This window comes from Cucurbita maxima, unplaced genomic scaffold (genome assembly GCF_002738345.1).
Source record: "Cucurbita maxima cultivar Rimu unplaced genomic scaffold, Cmax_1.0 Cma_Scf00025, whole genome shotgun sequence".
Lineage (NCBI taxonomy): Eukaryota > Viridiplantae > Streptophyta > Magnoliopsida > Cucurbitales > Cucurbitaceae > Cucurbita > Cucurbita maxima.
Window position 1 is genome coordinate 2,873,009 of NW_019272041.1, and position 19,358 is coordinate 2,892,366.

Below are 19,358 nucleotides of genomic sequence, written 5' to 3' on the forward strand. Positions count from 1 at the left end.
TTTTTCAAAAAGCAAAAATGCAAAATCCCCCAGCAATTCAACTAACCAAATTGTACGAAGTCAATTCATTCGTCCTACGAAACTACAGAGAGTCAGACTAGGGCTAGAGCAACCATTCTCTGACTAGGGCTAGAGCAACTATTCTCTCTGAGGTCAAGTAGGTGAAGCGTCTAGCTTAGGGGACGCGTCACTTTTGTAAATAACATAGGTCATCAATTACAAATTGTCACTTTTGTAAATAACATAGGTCATCAATTACAAATTGTTTCTGGAAAGGGTTCAAATATTTTAACGACGAGATGAGTATTATTCTATATTGATAAGAAAAAAATTCGATTGAGGAACTTTTCTTATATCCAAAACAAATTACAAAATTTTAATTATGCATCTAATAGATTTTTATTATTACATTTATCTAAGTTATGGAAGATCCTTAAAGTTTAAGGACTATATTAGATATTTGGAAGTGAAAACCACGATGAGATTTCAAACAAAACCATGAGACTAACGGACAATTGCTGCGAAAAGAAAGATTACTATCACAATATGGCAACCAGAAAACTAAGAAATACATGGAAAAATGTCTGAATATCAGTTTAACTGCGGCTAATTAGATACTTAACAAATAAGAAGCAAACTTAAAATACTATAAAAAATCAATCTGTTTGTCTAATTTCATCGAATTTTAAAGATTCCTGCAAGCTGACCTTTTTTCCTGTAGCCTTTTACGTCTCTGGCATAAAGCAAATTGCTGAAACATGTCTGAACCACACTTTTTATGCACATCTACATGGGTTGTTCATTCCCTTTTCAGCTAATTTCTTTTGATAAACGACCGAGCGTGAAGTTTTATGAGCAATCATTCATCAGTTTTCTCCTCAGGAGGTCCTCTCGCTATCGGAATTCCACCACGAAAATTGGACGTCGGTTTTGCATAGTCCACGAAAATAACCCTTCCGTTCAAAGACTGCAACGAATAACGATAAGACTTAGATTTCTAAGATTAAAAGTAATGAAATAGAGAAAAGTGCAGACCTTTCCGTTCATCTCGGTCAGAGCTGTATGAGCTTCGTCTTCAGATGCAAAGGTGACGAATCCGAATCCCTTTGACTTATCAGATACTCTGTCCATCACAACTTTAGCTGGAATTGAGAAAGTTGTGTTATGCTCCATGAAACTAAATTGCCATGGTTAGACATGAAAGCTGAAGTATTTGAATGGAATTCACCTTCAACAACCTGACCATATTGAGAAAAGGCTTCCGACAGTCCTTTGTCCGAGGTGTAAAATGAAAGTCCTATAGCAAAATATTCAAGAAAGAGGATTTCCATATGGAATAAGGAGTTGTAATAAGTAGACTGATAAAAAGTCAATAGCAAAAATTTCAAGGGCATTGGTATAGACAAATGATTCTATTCCTTCTCACAATAATAGGAAACAATTCTATTAATCTATGTGTAACAGCCTAACCCTACCGCTAGCAGATATTGTCTTATTTGAACCTTTTCTTTCGGACTTCCCATCAAAGTTTTTAAAACGCATCTGCTAGGGAGGTCCACACCCTTACAAAAGATGTTTCATTCTCCTCCCCAACAGATGTGGGATCTCACACCATGTGACATGTGAGAATCTTCCCGAATGGGAAAGAAACTTGAGATCAAAAGTTAACAATGAAAGGGGGATAAATATTGGGTAAGTTCCTTGAAAATCCAGAAATCCCACTACAAAACAAGTTGATGTGGGCAGTCCGGCAGAACAAGAACACACTAACCGTTTACCACGATCAAGGTTAAGCTTAAGCTGTATGTACATTCTTGGTCTCTCTAGGTGTAGATCACCCATAAATGATATCCACAACAGATTATTTTGAACTTAAAGAACCTTATACGTCCTAGATTTGTAAAAGCTGCATATGCATTCTTGGACACTAGGTTATCTTCTTATGAGAATTTAAGAAAGCTTCTACTTCTAGCGCTTTACGGTGCTGCGTGGTTGGTTTTGGTGGTCAAGTACAATGAGTAATAGCAATCAAAGTATGTCTTCAATACAATTGCAGATAGATTTAGAGAGTTCAGGCTCATGGAAGAAGAGAAGCTGTAATAGTTTATGAAGATTGAAGAAATTGTAGCAAACTCAAAAAAGAATGGAGAAAATTCTAGGACACAAGCATGTGAATGCTGAAGCTTTCAATAAATTATGGAAACAAATTTACAGATTTGAGGAGGAATTAACAATTGAAGCTCGACGAAGAAACAGTGTTCTCTTCCATCTTCAGGACTGAAAAATGGAACGATCTAAGCAAAAGGACCATGGTTCCTTTGGGGAAAAAAAAATGAAATAACAAAAGCAAGGATCATACAAAGAAATACAAACAATTGATTCTAGATGGGTGGTCTGCGCCTACACATATTTGAATTTCCTGGAAAATACTATAGATGAGAAGCCACTAAAAGTCTAGAAGCAATGAAAACTCCCTTCATATCCAATTTCTCCAAAGCTTGGGTCGATAGCTTTAAAATGATCATGAATGCTGTGTGAATTACAGCAAGTGGCAAATCAGTTCGGGCATAATTGCTAAAGATAAATCATATTAAGTATCCGTATTCATAAGATGTCTATCCTTTATAATATATAGAACAGATATCAATTTTGGAATGAGTATCAATATAAAAAGTTTCTCTAGAGTTTTCCACGATCTTGGTTTCCTGAAGTAAATTAATACAGAAATCCACGTTTACCCAGCCATACTTTCAGTAGTAAGATCAAAACAAGTATATTTTACAAACATAACGTACGGACATCACAGAGACATCCGAACAATTCACAGTCTCTCGTGCAAGCTACACAGTTGGTTCAATTCACGGAACAGAGGAACTCGCAGCAAAAATTGCAATTTCAATTATGAAACATAGACTGCAACAGTAGGTGGAAATGATGAACTGAAAAATTAACAGAAGAATAGAGAGAAGGAATGTTGAGCTTACCTCCAACAAAAAGCTTCGAAGCTATGCCTCTGAACGAGATGAGACGAGACGGCGGAGTAAATACAGAGGGAAGAACACAACGATTGGAGGAAATCGCCATCGCTTTTCTGATTGCCGCCATAGTAGTAGTACCAGAGTGAACCTATGCCCTTGTGTCTTCGAGTAAAGAGAGATGAAAAAATGGCGGCCGGAGGTTGGACTGGAGAAGCGACGGCGACGAGTGGTCGTATAAAAGATTCGAAGCCCAATTCTGCCGCATTCTGGGTCGAGCCCAGTGAGGCTGAAATTTACTTGTAACCCGAATCGGCCCTCTTTTCTTAAATCCGAATAATAATTAATTAAAAAATATGAAATTACAAATTTAGGCTTTCTAATATTTTTTTTATTCTTTTATTTTTAAAAAATTTGTAATAAGTCTCTACTTTTAAGGTTTATATATTTGTTTAATTCATTATCTATTAAACATAAATTAAAATTATATTTTAAGAATTGATCGAGTTGGTAATTTTTTTTCATTTATTATTCTTTTAAAAATAGTTACGGTAAACTTTTCATTTTTTAATATAATCTTTATAAAAAAGAAAGGGTAAAAAAAAACATAATAAAATAGTATATTTCATAATATTTGGGCAACATATAAATTACAGATTAACCATAATTGTAATTAACCACAAAAATCACAGTAATATTTAACCAAATTTTCCAAAATCAAACCAAAGCATGAGAAAAGAAATTACAACCGATTCAAGAGGAAACATTTTACAACAAAAACACATAGATTCGACCGGTGAATATCCGGCAGCCGGAGGAGGAGGAGGCGACGGCGATTAGTGAGTGTTTCGGATAGCGAAAGCGGATAACAAGACGAGGAACATAATGAGAAGAACAGCAACGAAGGAGCCGACCACCGCGCCGCTAATATTCTGGCAGAAATCTTCGAACTGGTCACAGATCGCCAGCCAGTTGGTGTTGGAGTTGCCGCTGTGGGCCAGGTACACCATGGCGGCGGCTGCCGCAGCGGCTGACGTGGCAAATGTCAGAGCCACCTGCAAATGTATATCATGTTTATTCCGTTGAAGAAAGAGAAGAGGGAAAAAGAAAGTAGTTGAATGATCGGAGTTTTACGGTGTCGAGAATGAAGAGGACCAAGCGAATTCCGACTGCCGCTGGGCGGACGATACAGACGATGGAGAATGGCACCGAGAGAGCCATGTAGCCCGCGATGATCCCCATCGCTATCAAAAAGAATCTGCATCCCCACATTAACTAATTTAGAAGATCAATCATAAATTTATAAATAAAAAATACCATCTCTATTAAAGTTACGGTAAACAATATCATAATTGTTACGTTATTATTCACTTACTGAAAAGTTGGGAGATCCTCGTAGCTAGCTTCAAATTGGAAGAATTGAGTAAAGAAAGGGAGAGTTTCATCGCTTGTTCCCATGGTCGCAGCGGCCGCCAAGGCAGCACCCAAAGCGCCAAGTCTCAAAACAAAGTCAAACACCCCGAGCCCCCGCTTCATCCCGCCAGCATTTGCTTGCCGGGAAGCGACGGAAGCAGCTGCTTTGCTTTTGCTGCTGCCAGTGGTCAGGGGCACGTCGATGACGGTCGAGTCGTTCGAGTTCTTCATATCAAATGAGCTGGGAAATCAAATAGATAATTTGTTAGATGGTTTGTGTAATGGTGAGAAATGGAAGCTTGGGGCAGCCCTTTAAATATGGAAAGATAAGGGGGTTGGTTGGCAAAAAAAAAAAGTAGAATTATTTTCAAGGAATTATTTGAGGAGTATAATTGAGCAAATTGAAGAAACTTGGGGGAGTTGTTGCAAAGAAAGTTCTTTATTTGTTGAACTTAAAAGTGCCTTTTTTTTCATTTTTTTTTTTCATAAAATAGTTGGTGGAGAATTTTAGATAAGTTATTGTATAAAATTTTAAAATAATATTTTAAGCGCAAAATAACGAATATATCGAGTAATTATTTAAATAGAGGTGTTAATGACGAAATTTAAATTATATAGAGATAATATACAAAGACTAATTACCCTTTAATCAACTAAACCACATAGTTTCCCTAATCCAATCATATTACAACTAACCAGCTCCTCACATGGAAGTTCGTTCAAATGCTTAATAAAAATTTGGGGAAAAAAAATTATATTTCATTCCATCATGTAGTTGATGAAGCCACTAATCTTGCTTAATTTAGGTTATTAAGCTTTAATTTATACATATTTTGCATTTGTCCTATTTTTAATTAATTTTTAGTTATTTTTTTTAATTATTTTTAAGAATTAAATAGTAATACAGAGATAAAAATAATTTTTAACATATTTTTCCATACATTAATATTATATTTAAATAATTATATAAACTGGTTTTATTTGAGTAAGCTGCCGTTGTTGTTGGGCAGGCAAATTAAATGGGCCGGGCTTTTATTTAGCCTGGCCCATTTAAAGCCCAATTAGGAAAACTCTTCATTTCTTCTTCTTCCCCTCTCGCGCGAAAGATTCTGTAATTTGCAGTGTAGCAACGATGTGGGCAAGCGCCGAAGGAGGGCCGCCGGAGGTTACTCTGGAGACTTCCATGGGTTCTTTCACCGTCTAGGTACTCTTTCTCTTCTCGTTTCTTCAATCCATCGGTTTGTTTTAAGATTGAGCTTTACTCCCTCTAGTTGGCAGTCATAGAATTCGATTCTTCTTTTGTGAAAAATGAAACTTGTAAAATCTTACTTTGTTGATGTTTGATCGTAGCTTTACTTCAAACATGCGCCGAGAACATGTAGAAATTTTATTGAACTTTCTCGGCGAGGTTATTACGACAATGTCAAATTTCACCGGATTATTAAGGTTCGTCTCTCCTGATTTAGAGGCAGTTTTTATCTGCAGGTTGATCTTTAGCAGGCGAAAGCAGTCTTTTACTACATTGTTTTTGGTTATTTTGTATAGGATTTTATAGTTCAAAGTGGAGATCCCACAGGGACTGGACGGGGTGGGGAATCTATTTATGGGTATGTATTGTTTCATTTTTCTGTCAATAGTTTTAGTTTTATGAAATTGTTCTTCATTTCATAATGTGGTTCTCTTGCTGATTTCTACTTGAGTTGAATTCCGAGGTCCTTGAGTCTTAATTGCAATGCATTTTCTAATTGTTTTTTGATATGTTAATGTGTTTCAGTAAGAAGTTTGAGGATGAAATAAAACCAGAGTTGAAGCATACCGGAGCTGGTATTCTATCGATGGCAAATGCTGGTCCTGATACAAATGGAAGCCAATTCTTTATCACTCTTGCTCCTTGCCCATCCCTAGATGGTATGCACTCTTTCAAAAGTTATGACAGTCAATCAATGTGCATACCAAGAGGAAACGATATAGAAGTGCTTGCTTCAATTAAGTTAGGAAGAGAAAGAACTGTACATATTTCTTTTTTGTATTTGAGATTCTACATCAACTTAGTTGGAATGTTGTCTCACAGGGGAATCAAAAGACTATGCATTTTCTCCGACTAATTGTTAGAAATCACGAACCTCCGCAATAGTATAGTATATATTATCTACTTTGATCGTTAGCTCTCATGACTTTGCTTTTGGTTTTCCCAGAAGACCTCGTATCAATGAAGATGTATTCGTTACTTATCAATCATGATCATTCCCTTAATTAGCCAATGTGTGACTCCCTCCCAACAATCCTTAACACTAATTTCATGATTCTAGCTGGTTTTAGATGTATGTGTATGATAAGGTAACACAAATAATATACATTTGAAAATGAAAAATCTGAGTTGTGGGTTTCCAGATCATTTTGTAGGTCTTTGGACTTATATTTAAGCTTTTCTAATGGTTCCCTATTTGGATTGGATCATTGGATGCTTTTTCATGAGTTTCTAATTGAAGCTATTTTAACTCCTGAAGTGAAATCAGCGGACTTGCTGCGTGAGCTTATTGAATACTTATATTTCTTCGATCCGTTCTTCTCTATGTGCAGGGAAGCACTCCATCTTTGGAAGAGTTTGTAGGGGAATGGAAATAATCAAAAGGCTTGGCAGCGTACAAACTGATAACAATGATAGGTATGCCTTTTCTTTTGACCATACAAAACTGGGTCCCCGTTGTCTCTAGATCAGTAGAACTTCTTGTCGACCTGCCAACCAAGAAGTTTACATAAAAGGATTTCCATTAGCAAAGGGTTAAGAGGGCTTGTATGACCAAGTTGAATCTTAAAAAGGAGAAATGCACTTAGTCTTTGAAAGAACTACTTCACCAAACATTCCAAATTAGGGGAAGGGCCACTGTAAGAAACGTATTTTGAATCTTCTTTACTGCATTTCTACCTCTCCGCCCATGCCGAACTCGAAAGACCACATAAAGGACGTAACATTTTTAAAAAGTAATAAATAGAGGGGAATTCATAGTTGGAAAAGAATTGGGATGTGAGTAAGAGAGTTATGAGTAGCAGCCCCGGAGGGTCTAAAGAAATAAGGTATTCAATGGTACAATTCAAAGCAAATATGAAAGAGGAAAGGAAGCTAGGTTTCAAACTCTTCATTCTAAGCCTCCTAAGATTCAAGTTAAGAGTTTTGGTATCTTCAACTCAACAATCTAGGAACTCCATCCGCTTAAAGTTAAATAGTTTGTAAAAATTAATCCATCTGAGTACATAAAGAAACTAAAATCCCCTAGGGTTTCTTCCCACGCCATCGTTTTTTATATCTTCGAGGAACCAACCATTTTGATGTTCATCCGATGCCCGTGAACAATGATCCTCTGCCATATAGCTCAGAGTTCATGAAGGAATCTCAAACTCTGCTCTGATATAAGATACAGTTTCCTATTTTTTAGATTAGGAAGTTCAAAACCCCCAAACTTTCCTCCACCTATGCTATTAAGCGGAGATCATTCAACAATTTTAAGTCCCTAGGGATGGTGGGCAGAAGAGCCTATTGCGAAGTCATTTTGCTAGCCTTTAGGATCGCCACCATATTTTATTGTTTCAACAACTTGCTCAAACTTATTCATTTATATCATTCATTTTAACAAAAATATTTTAACTTGTTGAGACAGTAAGGACTTGATTGAAAACTAATAAATAAAAAGTTCCTCATCCTTGTTACTGTATAAGAGTCCATGTGTAATATATAAAGGATGGAATTACAGCTTGATTGCAAAATTTATATCATTGAGGAAGCTGTAATTCGATAAGGAACATATTTTAACCAAGTTGTGGGAATAGTTCCAAACAAGGCCAAGGTTCTTCTGCTAGTTTTAAGTGTTATGAGACAATATTACTATCAGGAGTGAGTACAAGTAACACAATTGTGATTTGTTTTCATACAGACCCATCCATGATGTGAAAATAATACGGGCATCAGTTAAAGACTAAACCATTCGGTTATGAACTTCAACTTTTGACACACTCGTAGCGTATTATCGAACCAATTGAACCAATCGAACCATGTATGAACAGCAATCGAAGCAATGCATTTTTATCATGGAAATGAAGAATTTCCATTGTTTGTTGGTTGAAGACAGAGCAGGGGAAGAGGAACTTCCAATCTCATCATGTAAGTGGTATTCAAAACTCACAACTTAGTATATGACTTATTTTTCTGTGTCTAATATGAGTTCGAGAGTTCCGAACGAATGAACAATGCTTGTTTTTTGGATTCCTCGTGACGAAATTGATGTAGATTACAAAATCAGTATGCTCCTAATAACTACAAAATTTAAGGTTCTTTTATAGTTTCTAAAAAGAGAGAAAGAACAATAATGTTTTGTTATGTCCTTGCCACAAAAATAATTATAAAATAATTTTTCTAAATTTACCATGAAACATTTAAGCCCACCAGAACTAAATAGAATACAAGTTGGAGATTTAAAGGATACTAAAATACTAAAATGATATAAAAATAAAAATATATTAACCCGCTTAAAATTAAAGCGTAGAACTTCAAAACAATCCAAATATACAGTCCCCAAGCAACCAGGACGTCAAAAACTCAAAAAAAATCTGATGAAATTTCATAGTTCGAGGAAAAAATTTAAAAAAACTGATGATCGATCGATAATCGAACGGGGAAGAAGCATCCCAAACGAATACACAGAATGCCTTCCACTTTCATCCCTCCAAAAATAATGGATTGTGGAAACAAAACAACGTCGAAGCGAAAATCAAAACCAAAATCAAAATTAACGAAACCTAATTCAATCAACAAAACCTGTTCTGTGCCATACCGCATTTCTGACTTGACGAAGATCTCTCCCTTTCAGAGTTCTTCCAACGCCTTCCAGCATTGAAAATGTCGTGTTCGGCATCACGCCGACGCCTCTCGCCACGATCTCATGCGGCGGCAGCATCTCTTCATCCTCCTCCTCCTCCGCCGCACGAATCTCGTCATTATTCCTCTGTTTCCTCATCGCCTTCGGCACGTTAATCGGAGCTGATTGCTGAAACTTCCTAGACGGCATCGATTGAGAATATTCTTTACTGCTCTGAATCGGCTTCGGAATCCATCGCGACGATGAGGAGGATATAGCCATAGCCATTGTAGTCTCCCGAGTGACAATCGTACCGATTCTCTGTTTGCTATTAAAATCGGCATCATCTGATAAGGCAGCGAGGATACCGGAGTTTGGAGGGTCGAAACTCGAGGTGCGATCTTCGGTAGATATTTTTCTCGTGCGAAACGGACGGTTATTGGATTGCGCGAAATCAGAGGTCCAGAAGACCTCTGATTCGTTGAACTCATCAGAGCTGGCGACAACAGAGGGCGATAACGGCGGCGGGGAAGAGAAGAGATCGAGGTAGTGATGGCTAGGAGAAGAGGAATGCCGGAGAGTAAAGGCACTAGCGGCGGCGGGCGAAGAGTCCATTTGTGTATTTGCAAAAAGGAAACGCGGCGGATCGACGGTAAAGTGGAGAATAATAAGAAAGAGAAGGAAAATTGGGAAAGTGAAAATTTGCACCGAAAGTTCGTCACATGGTGGGGGGCAGGCTGACGTGGCGGTGCCCGTCGGTTTCCTCGTTGTGCTTTTCTGACGTACTGCAACCTACAAATGTCAAACCACCGTCTTTATAAGGTCTTTGCTGGACTTGGACTTTTCTGAAAAAAATAAAATTAATTTTTACCCCTAAACTTCCATAATAGGACTATTTTATCCCTACATTTTCATTTATTATCAAATCACACCATAAATTTTCAACATTATCAAATTACACCCTAAATTTTAAAAGGTAAATGACAAGGAAGTTGAACTTTGTGCACCAATAGAAATTAAATTTTTGTCCTTTCATTATTTAAATTTCATCCTTTTCAAAATTAGTTTGTAAATTAATAACTTTTCGAAATTTATAAATATGTCCATATATGTCTTTTCTTAAATAGAACTTACAAATATTACTTTATAAGTATTATTTAATAAATTTTTTAATTAGTAATAAATTACAAATTAATTTGTTTAATTACGATTATAATTGTTTGCTATTTTTATTGTATTTGCTGGATAAGCAGTAGATGGACACCACATAGTCACGTGTAGAAATAGAAAATTTTCATTTAAAATTAGATTTTATTGGTGGAATATTATTAGAGGATCTTACTAATTTTTCCTTCAAATTATGGACTAATATGACATATGGTTTTCTTGGATATAACCACACGATGCACCCTCTAAAATTTTATTTCTTAACCTCTTAAGAATAAAATATTTTGGTCGAAAGATCTAAGACTCGATTTAACCTCTTATTTGAGAGGGTATAGATTCAAAATTCTACCATTATTAATACTTAAATTTTTTAATTATAACCAACGTGTTAAATTGATAGTCTACTCAGCTAGATTTAAGCCATTGAATGATTTGGTCGTGCTAGATTTGAAAAGGATTGGTTCAAATCCCATACTTATTCAGTTTTTACAATAAATATAGTCTTTTGTGTCATATCCATATTTTATTTTCTGATTTCTTCTTTTTTATAATATAAACTTTCTTGAAAGATTCTTTAAACAATCAGACAGTTTGGCCGAGTGGTCTAAGGCGCCAGATTTAGGCTCTGGTCCGAAAGGGCGTGGGTTCAAATCCCACAGCTGTCAAATTGGTTTTCCTTAAAATACTTTATTAATTTTTTCGTTAAAATAAACATATTATTTCTCTTAATTTTCATTGACCAGTCGGACAGTTTGGCCGAGTGGTCGAAGGCGCCAGATTTAGGCTCTGGTCCGAAAGGGCGTGGGTTCAAATCCCACAGCTGTCAAGTTCGTTTTCCTTAAAATACTTATGAATTTTTTTGTTAAAGAAATATATAATTTCTCTTAATTTTCATTGAACAGCTGGACAGTTTGGCCGAGTGGTCTAAGGCGCCAGATTTAGGCTCTGGTCCGAAAGGGCGTGGGTTCAAATCCCACAGCTGTCAAATAAGTTTTCCTTTTAATACTTATTAATTATTTTCGACGAGAGGGCGTGGGTTCAAATTCGATAGCTGTCCATTTTTTTACTTTATTTTTCAATATATAAAACCAACGCTGTCGTATCCGTTCACTGAATGAATTTCCCTTTTTACCCATTCCAAAAATTAATATCGAGAGAAAAATTTATTTTTCTTCCGGTCGAAAATGGTCGGAATTTTCAGAAACAAATCCGGCGGCTGCTTCCTCTCTCGGATCCTCAACTCGCCGGGTTTCTCCTTCCATGTTAGCTCGTGGAGATCTCTGCAAAACCTCGCCTACGAAGAGGTTCGTGCTTCCTCGGATAAACCTTATGATTCCACCGCTTTCATTCTTCACGGTCTCTTGGGATCGGGAAGAAACTGGAGGTCTTTCTCCCGCAATCTCCTCTCGAGGCTTTCCAATTCCTCTTCAACCGGTATGTTTTTCGTCAAAAAGTAAAAATAAAACTCTTTAATCTTCGAGTATACTATGATTATTTGGGGAAATCTAGACTAATTAGACGGACGAGTGTTTGGTTGCGTTGATTGTGGTTAAATAGAATGGAGATTGGTGCTTGTGGATTTAAGGAACCATGGGAGATCGGCTGAATCGGAAGGTTTTGATCCTCCTCATGATATGGTTAATGCTGCCAAGGATTTGGCGAAATTAGTCGAGTCTCAAGGCTGGGCGTGGCCGGATGTTGTTATGGGTCATTCCATGGGTGGGAAGGTCGCGCTTCAGTTCGCGCAGAGCTGTAATCGTGGTGATTATGGAGATTCAGCTTCTCTGCCCAAGCAGGTCTGTTTAAGCATCTTGTTTTTAACCCTGATTTTTTGCATTGGGTAGAAGATTCATACAGGAGACTGAACAATCTAGCTGTCTATTTTTCGAACTAAGCTGAAATCTACATGAATTTCAATAAATTTTATATGATTCATGAAGAAATAGGACTTACTAAAGGGATTTGTTTGTGATTTGGTTAAGGAATTCTCAGAAAATAGTAACAATGCATGTAATTAGCTCTTGACCGTAGTTTGTGGATATGAATGAACTGCATTCGTTTGCTTGGTTTTCTGTTGAACTAGAATATTTCTTTGTCACTTGCCAAATTCTGTAAGGATTATATGTCTTATAGATTCATGCTTGGAAATTTTTCGATTGATTTTAGCATCTGATGATGGAATTGGCTATGATGATATTGTCTCATACTATTAAAGTAATCAACTGCATTTTCCCATCCTTCCTTGATGCCGAGCAGCTATGGGTGCTTGATTCCATCCCTGGAAATGTGGACCCTGAAAACAGCGATGGCGAAGTCGAGAAAGTTTTGAAGACATTGCAGGGTTTACCTTCGTCGGTACCGTCGAGGAAGTAAAACTTCTTTATCCCTTTCTGTATATTGTTTCTTCCCCTTGAGCCCAACATCCAATCTCTAGCTGCTGATTGAAATATGCCCGTAGGTTTCATATTTTGCTCCATTGATGTATTTCCTTCAAGTGCTCTTGTTCATGTAGTTCAATGGTAAGGTTTTTTTGTTGGTCAGGTGGCTTGTTAATCATATGATTGAACTGGGTTTCTCAAGATCATTATCAGAATGGATAGGCAGTAATCTGAAGAAATCTGGGGATCATGAGACATGGAGTTTCAATCTTGAAGGAGCTGTGCAGATGTTCAATTCTTTCAGGTATCACTTCTTTAGAAAGATGATCAGAATGAAACTGTCACCATTTGATTTGTTGTTGATTGATGTGGTGAATTTGATCAGGGAGACATCATATTGGTCTCTCTTGGAGCATCCACCAAAAGACATGGAGATCGCTATTGTTCGGGCCGAGAATAGTGATCGATGGAGTCCTGAAGTTGTTCGGCAACTTGGACGTCTCTCCAGCAAGGGATTAGAGGAATCTAAAGGACAAGTTTCTGTTCATGTTCTTCCCAATTCTGGCCACTGGGTTCATGTGGATAATCCAAAGGGACTCCTTGACATTGTTGCTCCAAAATTTTCATCCCTTTGAAACTACTCCGTTTAAGAGTCATTAGTTCTTCATTGTCAAATAAACTAAACATTTATTTAGATCATAAATTCTACCCCATAAATTATCATCAAATTCTGATGAGCATTTAGACATAGATAAGTTCAACAACAGGAACTTGATACCTGAAAGAATTGAAATCTGATATCTGTTGCTTCAGTTTCTTCATGTCTTGTTCAATCACCTGTGTGTTTCCCCATGTTGCTTGATATCTCAAATTTCAATTTGTTTTTCATAATCATTTCTATGTTCTACTTTTTATGGTTTAATTTTAATGAATGAAAAATACTCAGTAATTTTAATGTTCTTTTAAGGTTCTTATAAAAAATATATAATATTGTATAGGTTACGGTAACAATTTAAGCTCACGCTAACAGTTATTATCCACTTTGGTCTATTATGTATTGCCGTCAGTCTCACGATTTTAAAATGTGTCTGTAGGAGTTCTAGCATCCTCGATAATACATCGCCCGATGTTTGTAGGAGTTCAAGTCCGTCCTCTTTGAGTTTTTCTTTATTAGTTAATCAAAAAAAATTTATGATTGTTTGTTTAGGGATGTTTAATTAAGGTCAAGGTGTATGTATACTAAACAAAAAAGAGTTCATAAATTAAAGAGAAAATAAACTAAATATAAATATAATATAAAATAAAAATATTTGGGGTTGATTCATAATTTGGGTAAGCTCAAAGGGCGATTAGGTTATTTTACCATCACCCTCATCCAGAAAAACCCTAACTATATAATAAAACATCCTCTTCCTTTGGAGCTCCAGTACGTCGAAGGTTGAAGATTCAGGCGAAGTCTTGAAAAGCCCTATTTTTCCTTTGCAGAGTTCGGATTCTTACTCGTCAAACATGGTATTTCATCATTCTCTTCATCCTTTTTTTTTTTTTTGTTCTATTCTGATTTTGGCATCCAATCGTCGAAAATTTTAGTTTCAGTCACCGGCGGATTATAGTAGCTAGATAGAATGAAAATGTTGGAAAGTAGTGAGGAAAAATTGTATACCTCTGTTTAGTTTTCGCGTGACAAATTCGAGGCAGCGGCGTTCCTTCCAGTTTGCCTTTTGAACTCGAAATTTGAAGTACTACTGTCTTTTAAAGGTTATCTGATGGGTTACTCCTTTTGTGATGTGTATTATGTAGTCGAGAAGGAAGACTAGAGAGCCTAAGGAGGAAACTGTCACTCTTGGCCCTGCTGTTCGTGAAGGAGAGCACGTTTTTGGCGTCGCCCACATTTTTGCTTCATTTAACGACACATTTATTGTGAGTGATCTTTAAATGATTTTCATTTTAGTATTTAGTTCATTATTTGTGTAATCGATTGATTGTTCTTTGATTGAATTGCAGCATGTGACCGATCTGTCTGGTCGAGAAACGCTTGTTCGTATCACTGGTACGAAATCTCTTCTGCTGAATCTTAAAATTAATCTGCCATTGCTTGCTTTTGTCCTGCGTTTTGAGTGATTCCACTGGTTACTTTCATCGTCATATTCATTGGTTCTTTGTTCAGGTGGTATGAAGGTGAAAGCCGATAGAGATGAATCATCGCCTTATGCTGCCATGCTTGCTGCACAGGACGTTTCTCAAAGATGCAAGGTTTGCTCACTAATTGTATTTATGTTGATTTTAATCTGAATGTTCTTAATCCAAATGTGGAAAACTGCTATGTAATTGTCTTGAGTTCTGCAGTTGTATGAAGTGACATGCTCTTGAAATAACTGGCTTGTAGTATTGTGTTTTTCCTTATTTGCAACTACATTTTTTATTATCTCTCTGATCGCTGAGTATTTCCTATAGGAACTTGGTATTACTGCTTTGCATATAAAACTCAGAGCAACCGGTGGAAACAAAACTAAGACTCCTGGGCCTGGCGCTCAATCAGCTCTTAGAGCCCTTGCTCGTTCAGGCATGAGAGTTGGTCGTATAGGTACGATCATATTCATTCTTTATTCATGGTTGTTAGTTTTTCTTATATGAATTTGAAGCAATTAGGCCTCATATGATAACTATTTGATTTTTGATAATTGTGCTTGTTTTTCATCATATCTCTACTATCGGTTTCATTTTTCTTAAATAAACATTTGAATTCTTAGGCAAATTCCAAAAACAAAAACAAGTTTTTGATAACTACATTTTTTTTGTTTTTAAAACCTGGCTTAATTTTTTAAAGCAACATATGTAAGAAGTATATGACTAAACAAGTAAACTATCGGTGACTGGTTATAATGGGTGCCTTTATTTTCACCTAAAATGGATACAAGAGAGCTAAATAAGCCAATGGGGTTATAGGAAAAACTTCTCCAATCATAATTTAATTGATTACTAGTTGCCAAGGTACTCTGTGTCCAAATGTATCTGATGTTCCGTACTGGAGGTTTAATATTCCCAAGCCTATTCCCACTACATAACAATTCTAGCATTTATTATTCCTTACGATCATGCATAGAGTTGTAGTAGTGTATGAAATTATGTTCAACTTCAGTTTTCAACAAATCTTTTAATGTTCATCAAGTACCGTAGATTATCTTATGGAGTTTTGAAGTTCATTATCTTTTGAACCAACTGCCGTGCATCATCAATTATTGTGTATTGTGTTCATATGATTTATTCCATTTTTCCTTCCAGAGGACGTTACTCCGATCCCGACGGACAGTACTCGAAGAAAGGGTGGTAGGAGAGGAAGAAGGTTGTAATTGCAAAAACCTCCCAAATGGTCAAGTACTCGAAGAAGGTTGTCTTCTAAATTCGCAACCCTAATGATCTGGTCATTGGTTCTTTCAACATTTTCCCATTTTGATTCGTGGAAAACCTTCGAAGACAACGAGTATAGTTCACTTTTTGCTGTTTTCATTATCAATTTGATGATCTCAATATGACTTGTTTCGTATAAACACAGTACTCCAAGTCAATTTTCAATCCTTTTTCTCCCTCCAATTCATTGCTTTATCAATACTTGGTGATTTTGATTGATGTATGATCTTATAATTTTCAAGTATGTAACAAGCAGGAACAAGAAGATTATCATTTTCATATTTTTATCAGGTTATGATTTTAGGACCCTGAATTTTTGCCCTCATCTCAAACCTTGAAATTTCAACTTATTTAGATTTCATTGGGTTTATTTTGTTATGGGTTTTTCAATTTGATTCAAGATCTATGAAAGTCATTGTCACTGACTTCTTCCAATTTTATCAAAATCTTTTCGAGTAGGACTTCATCCATAACATGAACGGCAAATCAAGATATTGATATGGGTTTATTAATAGAAAGGACGGGAGATGGGAGTATTTTCTCTTTGTCGTAGAGACAAAGGTTTTCTTGTCTACGTCCTTGATCTATTTTCTATCGTTTTTATATATAATTTAAATAGGTCATAATATATTTTAAAATAAGAAGCTTCTTTAATATATAATTACAGTTATGAATTGCTCTTATTTAAAAATAAAACATTGAAGGTATTTGCAGCTATATTCAATAATACAATATTGTAATTTAGATATGTTCACTTTTGTACTGAAAAAATATTATAATATATATATATTATATAGAAGAAGTTTTTGGTTTAGGGTCATATTTAGGTTCACAAAAAAAAAGTCATAAATATTTGGCAAAAATAGTCATATATTTCACATTGTTCTTTTCTAAAAATAAAAAATGGCATAGTCGGGTCGAATAAGGGATCCGACGCTAAAGATCCGAACCGTTCAATTTCGTTGAAACGAAACCCTAGAAAATTCTCTATAAAACCAAGCGAAGGCTGTTCCTAAGGCTACAATATCGAGGCTGGGATCCTAAGGCAGCATTCGTTCTCTTCATTTCTCATTTTAATCGCTGAAATGTCAATGGAAAGCAGATAGAAGATTGTCCAATGCTTGCGCATAAGAACATTCAAGAAATTCCAACTCTCATTCATCTTTGATTCGTACTCTTTTCACTTTGAACCGTAAGTTTTATGCATGTTCTTGAACGATTTTGTTTTGTTTGTTCCGTGTTATTGTTGTTTCGGAGGAGCTATCATCTGATTTTCCTTATTTCCTTAACGTACACTGAATGAACCGTGAGTTTTAATCTAGAGCAGCTCGAAAGAAGGGCACAACTCGCATCCTCTTCTATTGTTATTGTGTAGAAGAAGATATGTTTGTTCCCAATACTAATTTCCATTCGACTTTGTCAACTGAAATCATTTACTTGCAGTTGATTTTCAATGAATGGAACATCTGCGTTTGCTCCTGTTTCCAATACTCATAAACTGTGTTTCCTTTTCGAGATTATCTTGTTTTACGCGGTCATGTTCAAATGGGACATAGTTGAACCTTATATTGCAAGTAAATGCAACATTTGGCATCGAGTTCCCAACAGCGATACCACGAATGCTTTAACTATCTGTCATCTGGTAAATTTTGACAGATGATATTTCTTGGTACATCCGGATTGTCTTGTTTTTACCGGCTTTAGTTGCTTACCCTCTCACTTAATTCTTGATAATAAAGAAGGTATACGTTAGAATGATTTCCCCCTGACTTATTTGATTTTATAATCCACTAATTTTTCATGGATGTTTCGGAGTGTCTTTGTTTCTTTATATCTTCTATCCGATTGAATCATGTCTTTATTTCTATATATCTTCTATCCGATTGAATCATGTCTTTATTTCTATATATCTTCTATCCGATTGAATTAGATGGTTTGCATGTCTTCATCCAAGGTCTGTGATTTTCAGAAGGAGGAGGGTCAGGTTCATACTAGTGGCTGTGAGGCCATTTTAAATATCGTCTGCTGATATATATATATATATGTGTGTGTGTGTGTTTGTTTATGTATGTGTATCTAAATAGTTGTATTTTGAAGTTTAGTTTATCTTACTGTTCCCCCTTTCCCCTGGCCTATTTTAGTGGTATTGATTGAGCTTTTATCCTTTGTACAATCTCTGTAGAGACGTTTGAAATAAAGCAACCTTATATAAGTTGGTGTTTAATTTGTTATGGAAGATGTCAACTCTAAATTTGTTTGTAACACCGCGCAGAATTGTACTATCCCACTCGAAATTTTGAATTAGAGAACACTTGACACCATGTTGTAGTCTGGACGTATATGCGAAATGGTTGTCAGATCTATATCATTTAATATGAAACACAGCCAAGAGAGTATGTTACTGAATCTACTTGGATGCTTTAGACGAAAAATGGCAAAAATCTCAATAAGAACCAATAACCAGAACACCATACTGTCGATTAAACAAATGAAAACAAGTTATCCTTTTCAAAACTATGCAACTGAAACATCGAGTGGCAGTAAGAGATCAAAATTTTTGTTGAAGGCTTTGATGAATCACAACTGTCAGCTACCAAATCTCTAAGTTTTTCACAATTGTTAGACCACCAAATCTCTTTATAAAGTTTAATTTCCTTTCAATTGTTAATACATTACAAAGTTTCTCTTTTCACAATGGTCACAAAATGATGATTATATTTTAGTTTATGTACGAATATTAGATTAGATAAGCGTTTGTACATGTTCTAATTTTCGTACATAAATTAAAGTAACATTAATATAATTTTTATACATGAAAGATGATTCATTAACCAATAGTATTCATCATGACAATTCACAGTTGAGTTATGCATGGAATAAGTTTCTTTTAAATTTAAATTTACATCTTTAAAATTATAATATTAATCCTAAATAGTATTAGCAAGATTAATCTTTTGATTGCTAAAGTTGAAAACACTTCATATCATTCATTCCATGTCATAATTAAAGTTAAAGTTCGACAAATGAGTGAAGATCAACTCTTAAACCAGAAACATCAAAGACAAAGGAGTGGTCAGCCATCTCCCACTACAACCTTAATTATCCCATAATAACCCATCTCAATAAAATACAAAACATTCAAAAAAAAAAAAAAAAAAAAAAAAAAA

At 35.7% G+C, this 19,358-nt stretch overlaps 5 protein-coding genes, 3 non-coding genes and 1 pseudogene across 8 annotated transcripts; 6 read left to right on the forward strand and 3 right to left on the reverse strand.

Annotated features, from left to right (window-relative positions):
* Positions 1 to 515: 515 nt before the first annotated feature.
* LOC111498283 (small RNA-binding protein 11, chloroplastic-like) lies at positions 516 to 3,279 on the reverse strand. Its single transcript, XM_023149406.1, has 4 exons — positions 2,985 to 3,279; positions 1,229 to 1,297; positions 1,036 to 1,142; positions 516 to 967 (listed from the first exon to the last, which is right to left on the reverse strand). The coding sequence occupies exons 1-4, from the start codon at positions 3,103 to 3,105 to the stop codon at positions 860 to 862; spliced, it is 405 nt and encodes a 134-aa protein (XP_023005174.1). The 5' UTR covers positions 3,106 to 3,279; the 3' UTR covers positions 516 to 859.
* Positions 3,280 to 3,682: 403 nt separating this feature from the next.
* Positions 3,683 to 4,671, reverse strand: LOC111498282 (casparian strip membrane protein 1-like). The gene is made up of 3 exons (XM_023149405.1): positions 4,351 to 4,671; positions 4,110 to 4,233; positions 3,683 to 4,030 (listed from the first exon to the last, which is right to left on the reverse strand). Exons 1-3 carry the CDS (start codon positions 4,617 to 4,619, stop codon positions 3,812 to 3,814), a joined length of 612 nt encoding a protein of 203 aa, XP_023005173.1. The 5' UTR covers positions 4,620 to 4,671; the 3' UTR covers positions 3,683 to 3,811.
* Positions 4,672 to 5,483: 812 nt separating this feature from the next.
* LOC111498793 lies at positions 5,484 to 8,648 on the forward strand (annotated as a pseudogene).
* Positions 8,649 to 9,024: 376 nt separating this feature from the next.
* Positions 9,025 to 10,086, reverse strand: LOC111498642. Its single transcript, XM_023149966.1, has one exon. The coding sequence runs from the start codon at positions 9,851 to 9,853 to the stop codon at positions 9,185 to 9,187; it is 669 nt and encodes a 222-aa protein (XP_023005734.1). The 5' UTR covers positions 9,854 to 10,086; the 3' UTR covers positions 9,025 to 9,184.
* A 904-nt stretch (positions 10,087 to 10,990) lies between these two features.
* TRNAL-UAG lies at positions 10,991 to 11,070 on the forward strand. Its single transcript has one exon. It is a non-coding gene; the product is annotated as a tRNA-Leu (tRNA).
* An 81-nt stretch (positions 11,071 to 11,151) lies between these two features.
* TRNAL-UAG lies at positions 11,152 to 11,231 on the forward strand. Its single transcript has one exon. It is a non-coding gene; the product is annotated as a tRNA-Leu (tRNA).
* Positions 11,232 to 11,310: 79 nt separating this feature from the next.
* Positions 11,311 to 11,390, forward strand: TRNAL-UAG. The gene has a single exon. It is a non-coding gene; the product is annotated as a tRNA-Leu (tRNA).
* A 138-nt stretch (positions 11,391 to 11,528) lies between these two features.
* Positions 11,529 to 13,523, forward strand: LOC111498768 (protein ABHD11). Its single transcript, XM_023150134.1, has 5 exons — positions 11,529 to 11,839; positions 11,963 to 12,201; positions 12,662 to 12,774; positions 12,947 to 13,087; positions 13,169 to 13,523. The coding sequence occupies exons 1-5, from the start codon at positions 11,590 to 11,592 to the stop codon at positions 13,416 to 13,418; spliced, it is 993 nt and encodes a 330-aa protein (XP_023005902.1). The 5' UTR covers positions 11,529 to 11,589; the 3' UTR covers positions 13,419 to 13,523.
* Positions 13,524 to 14,132: 609 nt separating this feature from the next.
* On the forward strand, positions 14,133 to 16,472 carry LOC111498784 (40S ribosomal protein S14-2-like). The gene is made up of 6 exons (XM_023150155.1): positions 14,133 to 14,295; positions 14,584 to 14,703; positions 14,788 to 14,833; positions 14,951 to 15,036; positions 15,238 to 15,367; positions 16,066 to 16,472. The coding sequence occupies exons 1-6, from the start codon at positions 14,293 to 14,295 to the stop codon at positions 16,131 to 16,133; spliced, it is 453 nt and encodes a 150-aa protein (XP_023005923.1). The 5' UTR covers positions 14,133 to 14,292; the 3' UTR covers positions 16,134 to 16,472.
* Positions 16,473 to 19,358: the final 2,886 nt, after the last annotated feature.

What these genes read in the sequence shown, in the direction of transcription:
- LOC111498642 (XM_023149966.1), bottom strand. Translation starts at nt 9,853, where the DNA reads ATGGACTCTTCGCCCGCCGCCGCTAGTGCCTTTACTCTCCGGCATTCC.
- LOC111498282 (XM_023149405.1), bottom strand. Translation starts at nt 4,619, where the DNA reads ATGAAGAACTCGAACGACTCGACCGTCATCGACGTGCCCCTGACCACT. An exon ending in GAGGATCTCCCAACTTTTCA is followed by an intron (nt 4,234 to 4,350) that starts GTAAGTGAATAA and finishes GTGGGGATGCAG; the next exon opens with ATTCTTTTTGATAGCGATGG. An exon ending in TCCTCTTCATTCTCGACACC is followed by an intron (nt 4,031 to 4,109) that starts GTAAAACTCCGA and finishes ATACATTTGCAG; the next exon opens with GTGGCTCTGACATTTGCCAC.
- LOC111498768 (XM_023150134.1), top strand. Translation starts at nt 11,590, where the DNA reads ATGGTCGGAATTTTCAGAAACAAATCCGGCGGCTGCTTCCTCTCTCGG. An exon ending in TTCCAATTCCTCTTCAACCG is followed by an intron (nt 11,840 to 11,962) that starts GTATGTTTTTCG and finishes GTGGTTAAATAG; the next exon opens with AATGGAGATTGGTGCTTGTG. An exon ending in CAGATGTTCAATTCTTTCAG is followed by an intron (nt 13,088 to 13,168) that starts GTATCACTTCTT and finishes GAATTTGATCAG; the next exon opens with GGAGACATCATATTGGTCTC.
- LOC111498283 (XM_023149406.1), bottom strand. Translation starts at nt 3,105, where the DNA reads ATGGCGGCAATCAGAAAAGCGATGGCGATTTCCTCCAATCGTTGTGTT. An exon ending in TTCGAAGCTTTTTGTTGGAG is followed by an intron (nt 1,298 to 2,984) that starts GTAAGCTCAACA and finishes ATTTTGCTATAG; the next exon opens with GACTTTCATTTTACACCTCG. An exon ending in ATATGGTCAGGTTGTTGAAG is followed by an intron (nt 1,143 to 1,228) that starts GTGAATTCCATT and finishes TCTCAATTCCAG; the next exon opens with CTAAAGTTGTGATGGACAGA.
- LOC111498784 (XM_023150155.1), top strand. An exon ending in CATTTAACGACACATTTATT is followed by an intron (nt 14,704 to 14,787) that starts GTGAGTGATCTT and finishes ATTGAATTGCAG; the next exon opens with CATGTGACCGATCTGTCTGG. An exon ending in CATGAGAGTTGGTCGTATAG is followed by an intron (nt 15,368 to 16,065) that starts GTACGATCATAT and finishes TTTTCCTTCCAG; the next exon opens with AGGACGTTACTCCGATCCCG.